Below are 8,458 nucleotides of genomic sequence, written 5' to 3'. Positions count from 1 at the left end.
ACGTTGCTACACACATACTTATTAACAAAATTAAGGAAGTTTATTTTAAAATTATTCATAAATATTATCGTGCCAACCACTATATGAAGAAGTAAAAAAATAAACATTAATTCAAATTGTACCTTTTGTAATGACCACCCAGAAACAGTGTTGCATCTTTTTTGGCATTGTATTCATGTAAGAAAACTGTGGCAAGACATCAGTAGATTTATAACTGAACACATTTATGAAGATGTACTGCTTGGATTCTTTACCTACGACAGAAATAAGCTGAAACATTATGTAATTCATGTCATTATTCTTTTAGCCAAATGTACTATTTCACAAAACGTAAATACAAAACACCACATTTTATTACCTGGCAAAAAGAAATTGAACTATATTTTAAGATGTGAATATTGTTACTGCAGGGTGGGGGGACAGAGCATCAACTTTTGCACTACTGTCCAGTTTGATCAATGTTTCAGCATTGTTTCACTGTATTATGCCCACCCCAAAAATCCTATATTATATCATATTTGGACACTGTCCAAAGTAGCCTTGAAAAACCATCATTAACCATCTATCAAATAAAAGATAACTCCCATTGAATATGATATAGTTCACCCAAATAGCAAAATGACACATTGGTTTCCTTACCCTGTAAGAAGTCTATAGACTAGATGACAACAATCAATGCTTTGGTTTTGTTTATCTTGCCACTGTTTCAAACGCTATATTTTTAGCATGTGTGGCACAAATCCAATGCAAGACAACGGTACCTATACTGAAAAAATATATAAATGCAACATCAAATCAAATTTTATTTGTCACGTGTGCCGAATACAACAGAGCTGTGTTCAAATACCCATACTAACATAGTATATACTCCATAATATACTATTAGTTCATTTTAGTATACTGTAAACGAACGGTATGCTTTCAGTTGAGTGTACTAGAGATTCGCCTGTCTACCGGAAGTTGATGCTATTGCTATGCAACCTTTTGCTAGCTTGTTAGCATAACAAATGACTAGCTAGACTTCGAGTGTGTTCGTAAATTCAATCTGGAGAGCCAGTGCACTCTGGGCGTTCGTAAATTCAGAGCTTTTCACTCTCATGGCACACACAGTCCTGCTGCCACACACAAGTGAGAGAACACCTCACTCTGACCATTTTACTCACCCTTGCAGAGCTGGCTAGGACATCACGTCCAAATCATCCTAAAGTATTTCAAATGGATTGTGTAGCTCAAAGTCCATTGTAGATGATTTGGACATGGGTGAAAGTTTCTAATATTGATACCAAGACTTGAAATGGATTTGTGCCACAAATGCTATAACCACAGATAGAAGGAGCAGTTACCAGTATCTTCCCTAATGTTTGCATTTGGAAACAGTGGGATTAGGGCCTAATGGATTTATTTCAATTGACTGATTTCCTTATATGAACTGTAACTCAGTGAAATTGTTGCATGTTAAATGTATATTTTGGTTCAGTGTAGGACAAATGCATCCTTCATACAGTATTACATCCCTACTCTGCCACCTTGAGTACAGCCGCCTTACCTGTCAGGGTCAATGGAAGAAGACAGTCCACAGTGCCACAGTGTTTGCATACCAAATGGCACCTTATATCAGTGGTCCCCAACTCCAGTCCCCCACTACCCACAACAGTACAATTTTTTTGTTGTAGCCCGTGACAAACTGATTCAACACATTGAGGGCTTGATGATTCTTTGAATCAGGTGAGTTTGTCCAGGGCTACAACAAAAATGTGTACTGTTGTGGGTACTGGAGGACTGGAGTTGGGAAACACTGCCCTATATAGTGCACTACTTTTCAAGAGGGCCCATAGGTAAAAAGTAGTGCATTGTGTAGGGATTAGGGTAGCATTTGGAACACGCCCATGACCAGTTTTAATCATGTTACATGTTTATTTCCTGCTCCAACAAGCACTTCTTGACCAAAAATCGCGATTCAATTCAATATTTATTTTTTGGAATTTTAATTGACAGATGTCAAGAATCGAAGGAATTTGTAAACAGTGTGTCCACAAATAATGTACATTTTCTTTCTTATGATGTCAACCATATAGCATAGGCATTAACTTGTAATTAAAACACTGTCATTTGAAATTAAATAAATATAATACTGCAACAAAAAAAAGAAAGAAAAAAGAACAGAAATCTACAATCTACCTGAAATTGTCCTTATGGTGACATCCAGGTCAAATCCTTATTTTACGCCACATACAAAGACTGATAAACAGCACTACACAGGGCGGTAAGAGTGAGAGCTCCTCTCTCCTAGCTCCAGAGGAACAGTAGGTTTGACGGTGAGGATCACAAGAGTACCAGAATTCTGCAACAAACATCCTGGTACTATAGGTACAGTATAGGCTGAAAAGGTCTAATGATGGCAGCAAGTCAACCAAAAATCCTAGAGCCAAATTCTTCACAGTCCAAAGTCAGCCTTATCATTGAGTTCCATTACATGAAGTCAAGAGCATTTCAGAATCAGCAACATCCCAACTTCAATCAATTAGTAGGAAAAGTAGGCACTGAGAAACATAATACTGTAGCCTTTCACTAATCGATTCAATAACACTAAAGTTAGGAGAATTCTTGTCGCAAAATGTAGTCTAGCTAGAATTGTGATTAATTTGCAGCTGGATTACTCTACGTATTCTACTTTTTCTTTCACATGAAATGGAATGTCTGACTAAGAGTTATGTGACTTATTCCCATTAATAATAGTGTCTGGTCCTGAAACATTATTACATGCAGCAATTATGTCTATCACAACTACTACCGGATGCATCACACTGTTATTCTAGCTGACAATGTCAGTCATTTTACTATAAAGAGCTATGGTACCTTTCCATACTAACGGTAACATGTTATAATATCCCATAGTTTTAAAGCTATTAACTCTAAACCAACAGCCACAGTGTATCATGTAAGTAAAAAATAATGTTTTATTGTCACATACACCAGATAGGTGTAGTGAAATGTGTTGTTTACAGGCTCAGTGCTATTCCACCTGCCCAAATTCAACATAGATGCATAGAAAAGCATAATTTTAGCTTCTAATATTTAAATGCTAAAATAAACTGAAAATTGAGATTATTCCACCAAATAATTGTCTAGTTATTTCACTTGGGGAAACACATCAGCTTCATTTGAATATTTCTACAATATTGCTTACCACATCTGACTAGCAGGTGTCCTCAACCACCCGTGAAACCAACAGCAATATGTACTTCAATATTGCATGTTACACCCATTAACTATTTGTTTCAACGATCTTGCTGCTAGTGATACAAGCTAGAGGTAGCTTGTATCACTAGTCTCCAAGAAGTAGTGCTGATCTAGAATCAGGTCGCCTCTGTCCATGTAATTGTATTGATTACTGAGCTGTGGGAGTTAGTAACTCCCAGCCCTAAACTTGATTTAGCACTGCTTAAGAAATTAGTCTGATTTCCTTTGAATTAACACAAATATACAATACAAATACAAAAGAAACTTCACCAAAAGGCAAAACAAACAACCTCAGCAGCCATGATTGATATCACTTTGACAGTTGTTCAGTAGGACATGCTCTATCGTAGACATAGTGAGTAGTTGGACATTATAATAATTATTATCGGTTACACAATACATAGGAGAAGTGGCCCTGCTGTTTGTAAATCAAATAATCTAGGCATCCAGTTACAGACCTAATAAGCTAATCTAAACTACTGGCCAGACTCCTAGTCTTCGCTCGAAGGTAAGGTGAAAGCCGGTGACAGAGGCTACTTACTAAACTACTGACTAACGAATGTGAAATAGTGGTTGGTTTGTGTGGATTAGCTAATCATGGGAAGCACAGCAGAGTCTCTTTGCACCAGCAGGGGGTCTGGTTCTGCTCCACCACAGAGCCAGCAGGGGGTCTGGTTCTGCTCCACCACAGAGCCAGCAGGGAGTCTGGTTGGTTAAAACATTGTATGTGTGCCAAACGGCACCTTATTCCCTATGTAGCGCACTACTCTTGCCCTGGTCAAAAGTGGCACACTATAAAGGGAATAAGGTACCATTTGGGACGTAAACATTTCAATTAGGATTTTTGTCTGAAACAAGACATGTTAATAAGAGATCGGTAAGCAAAAGATGCCTTCGTTCTGTAAAGCCCATGGCACACGAAGCAACACTGAGGGGGGTCATCATGAGTGCACTTAGCCTGTGCCCCAAATGGCACCCTGTTCCCCATGTAGTTCACTACTTTGGACCAAAGACCTATCGGCCATTGTCAAATGTATAGCACTGCATGTATATAGAGAATAGAGTACCATTTAGGATGCAGCCCGAGTGTGTCTGAAATAGAACTAAGGCGAGGGATATATTTGTGGGCCTGTCTATGAGGTAACCATGGAGAAATGATTCCAATTCCAAACGTATCCAGACACATCTTTTCCAAGTCAACCACTCATCATTACACGCAGGTCTGGGGCGATACTGAATGACATTTCCAGATTGTATGGAAAGGGAAGGCAATGCTCAATGTGTGCTTTTAATACAGCTTGCCATTAAATAATAGGGGAAAAGAAAATGACCTTGCATAGTAGAGGATTTAGTTTATGCTAGCTGGCCAAGCTGCTTAGCTCAGTCACCTCGTCATGCTGAGGTCTTAGAATGAACACTAAAACTGAGCAATGGAGGATATTATTCATGTCATTTTCACCTAGCGCAACGCAACAATACCATCACTACGATCGTTCTCGAGAAGTATCGAAGGTGCACTTTTCTAAAGAGATGATATGCATTCTCTCCCATGACCGAAACAAACCAAAGAGAAAAGGACACCAACATACTAGGTAGAGGGAAGATTTGCTAACTGGGGTATCCATCCCAGTGTCTTCCTGTATACATGTTGACCAACCGCTGCCTGTCTGAGTGACGTCTTGTGCGTGTGTGTGTGAACGTATCCTATAATACCATACGAGTGAGAACCCAGAGTACGAAAGGCAGACATTGCAGAGACTGTGGATGGCAGGGCGGTAGGAGTTGCCCTCAGACGCGGGCAGACACCTGTTCCAGAGAGCGAGCGGGAGGGCGAGGGGCCGGCGGGGTTGTTGCTTTCAGGCTCTTCAGGCTGTTCCCCGGGCAGCTCTGGCTGCTGAGGCCCCTGTTGAGGACGGGGATGATGGGAGGTTCGTTGCGTGGTATATTAACGGGACAGGAGCGGGTACGGGCGTGTCCCTTGTGTCCCCCGGCGTGGCAGATGAGGTCGCTCACCGTGTCCATGGGCGAGAGGTGTTTCAGCCAGCGCTCCAGACGCTCTTCCTTGTACTTGATGGAGTACCAGGTGAGAAAGATGAAGATGAAGCCAATGAACTTGAGGCTGGCGGCCAGGCCGAAGTAGACGAAGCGGAAAGAAGTGACATCGTACTCCCAGCAGGAGCCGTGGACACCACAGTCCTGCTGCCACAGCATACAGGTTGTGTCGATCACCGCCCCAAAATAGATGGGAGTAGGTATGTAGGCTGAGGAGAGGGGAGAGACCGTTATGATACAGAAGAAGTAGATGGTTGTAGGTATGTAGGCTGAGGAAAGAGAGGGGAGACCGTTATGATACAGAAGAAGTAGATGGTTGTAGGTATGTAGGCTGAGGAGAGAGAGGAGAGACCGTTATGATACAGAAGAAGTAGATGGTTGTAGGTATGTAGGCTGAGGAGAGAGAGGAGAGACCGTTATGATACAGAAGAAGTAGATGGTTGTAGGTATGTAGGCTGAGGAGAGAGAGGGGAGAGACCATTATGATACAGAAGAAGTAGATGGTTGTAGGTATGTAGGCTGAGGAGAGAGAGGAGAGACCGTTATGATACAGAATAAGTAGATGGTTGTAGGTATGTAGGCTGAGGAGAGAGAGGAGAGACTATTCTAACACAGCATGCATGTGGTGTCAATGTGGAAGTGGAGATGTATGTGGAAGACAAGGACAGAGGAGCGATACATACTCAGAGGTTAAGACACGTTTCCATTTTTAAAACCTTATATTTTTAGCCTAATTAAGTTTTGAATATTGGCAATAAAAGGGGGGGGGGGGGGGGGGAATTAACCAAAGATGAACATGTTTTGAGATTTTTTTTGGATTACTGTTCAGTTCCTCTTAGTAATTTTCTGACATGAAATGGGAACCTGTTTTTTAAAATTACATTTTGAACCAGAATCAAATGTTCCAATGGGACCCTATCCCTATATAGTGCACTACTTCTGACCAGAGCCCTATGGCACTAAATAGGGACACACCCTAAAAAATAACCTCTCAGTATTGAACTCTGTATTTCACTGAAGCTGCATCACTCACCAAGGGTCCTGAGGAGAACAAACTGCATTCCGAGTGCAAAGGGTCTCTCCTGCTCTTCTACGGACCTTGAGGAGAGGAGGAAGAAGAGAGGAAATGGTGAAGATAGAGGTGCAGAATGATGATAACCTGGGAATCCTTGAAAAGTTTTATTTCATCCTGATTCTAGAAATCATCCAACTGGGATCACAGAAAGTTACCATCATTTTGCAACCCGATGACGAGAACTCACAACCACTACCTCACAATTCCTTCGATAAGTATGTTTTGTTCAGTGTCTATTCTGGGTCAATACCTAAGAGTGACAATGATGGCAGAGGGCTGAGCGCAGGCCGTGATGAGTGTGACGATGAAGAGGAAGATGAGGAAGGGAATGAGGGTGCTGCAGGTGCGGTCACACTTCCCCGACACGGCGTAGCCGTTCTCGTTCAGGTAGGTCTTGACAATGACCAGCTGCAGCTGGTTGACTTGGCCGTTAGAGGAGGGGGTGATGACCTGCCTGCTCTGGACACACGCACAGTCAGAGTAGTTCCTGATCTGAGAGACGGAGAGGGAACAGAACACCAGGCATCATTGTGAGCTCATCTTATTGTACTATGGAAGTAAACTTCTAAGGCGCAACTGTGCGTACCACAAGAAGTGTGTTATTCAAGTACTACCAATGTACACGGATGCTTAATTAATGTTTATTCAATGGTCTGTAAGCTATAACTAGGGTCTAACACTATTGTTTTTTCTGATCAGGTAACTCACATTATGGCCAGGAAAAACTCCTGGTCCTAGCTTTAGGTAACTTTCCAAAAATGCCCAGGTATTGCAGAAATCCTGTTTGGAATATTTCTAGAAACAGAAAATCTGGGAATTTAGGGAAAGTTACGATCATTTTGCGACCCTACATTTGTGACTGAGGGACTCACTCCTGTGCTGTCGTTGCCCATACTGCTGCAGCCTGCCAGGCAGGGGTTGAAGTAGGTGATTCCGTCTGAGCCACAGACTGGAGCGTACTCATGGATCTTACAGCCACAGTTCACATTACACCCTCCAGTCAGGTTACGATGGGTCATAGTCAGAGTAGGACTGAGAAAAGTGAGGGAGAGAGATTATTTAGAGGGGGAGGGAAAGAGGTGGGAAGAGAGACAGGGAGAGGGAGAGAGAAAAGAGGGGGATGAAGAGAGCTAAATAACGTAGGACATTTTCCACTATCACAACATAATTCTTATTTAGACTGATTAAACAATGTTAAGAAGACTATCTTACCATGCTGCTATTCAAAGGTCACATTTACACTGAGATTTGCTGCACCAAAATACATTGCTCACAACCGGGGGCAATTACACCAGTTAGCATGTGTACACTTGCTTATTGAACATCTCATTCCAAAATCATGGGCATTAATATGTCAAGTTCTTCCACACCAATCTCGACAAACCATTTCTTTACGGACCTCGCTTTGCGCATGGGGGTATTGTCACGCGGAAATAGGAAAGGGCCTTCCCCAAACGGTTGCCACAAAGTCGGAAGCACAGAATTGTCTAGAATGTCATTGTATGCAGTAGCGTTAAGATTACCCTTCACTGGAACTAAAGGGGCCTAGCCAGAACAATTCCTCCTCCACCTAACTTTCCAGTAGGTACTATGCATTGGGGCAGCTAGCCTTCTCCTGGCATCTATCAAAATCAGATTAATTCATAAGGCTGTCCCAGACTAAAAAAAATGTTTGTCGATCGAATGTCGTCTGTTCTTTCGAGCAATTTGAAACGTGTATTTTTCCATATACAGTGCCTTGTGAAAGTATTCGGCCCCCTTGAACTTTGCGACCTTTTGCCACATTTCAGGCTTCAAACAAAGATATAAAACTGTATTTTTTTGTGAAGAATCAACAACAAGTGGGACACAATCATGAAGTGGAACGACATTTATTGGATATTTCAAACTTTTTTTAACAAATCAAAAACTGAAAAATTGGGCGTGCAAAATTATTCAGCCCCTTTACTTTCAGTGCAGCAAACTCTCTCCAGAAGTTCAGTGAGGATCTCTGAATGATCCAATGTTGACCTAAATGACTAATGATGATAAATACAATCCACCTGTGTGTAATCAAGTCTCCATATAAATGCACCTGCACTGTGATAGTCT

At 41.6% G+C, this 8,458-nt stretch overlaps 1 protein-coding gene across 1 annotated transcript in view; it reads right to left on the bottom strand.

The window, feature by feature from the left end:
* Positions 1–1,968: 1,968 nt before the first annotated feature.
* LOC139386890 (solute carrier organic anion transporter family member 5A1-like) overlaps positions 1,969–8,458 on the bottom strand; it is a 39,591-nt gene continuing 33,101 nt past the window's right edge. The window contains exons 7-10 of the mRNA XM_071132755.1: positions 7,240–7,399; positions 6,618–6,859; positions 6,326–6,390; positions 1,969–5,501 (exon numbers count right to left, since the gene is read on the bottom strand). Coding sequence (XP_070988856.1) covers positions 5,029–5,501; positions 6,326–6,390; positions 6,618–6,859; positions 7,240–7,399 — 940 coding nt within the window. The 3' untranslated portion in view covers positions 1,969–5,028. The remainder of the gene's footprint in view (positions 5,502–6,325; positions 6,391–6,617; positions 6,860–7,239; positions 7,400–8,458) is intronic.

Source organism: Oncorhynchus clarkii, chromosome 28 (assembly GCF_045791955.1).
Source record: "Oncorhynchus clarkii lewisi isolate Uvic-CL-2024 chromosome 28, UVic_Ocla_1.0, whole genome shotgun sequence".
Lineage (NCBI taxonomy): Eukaryota > Metazoa > Chordata > Actinopteri > Salmoniformes > Salmonidae > Oncorhynchus > Oncorhynchus clarkii.
The sequence above is the reverse complement of the archived record's forward strand: the minus strand, read 5'-3'. Positions and strand labels throughout refer to the sequence as shown.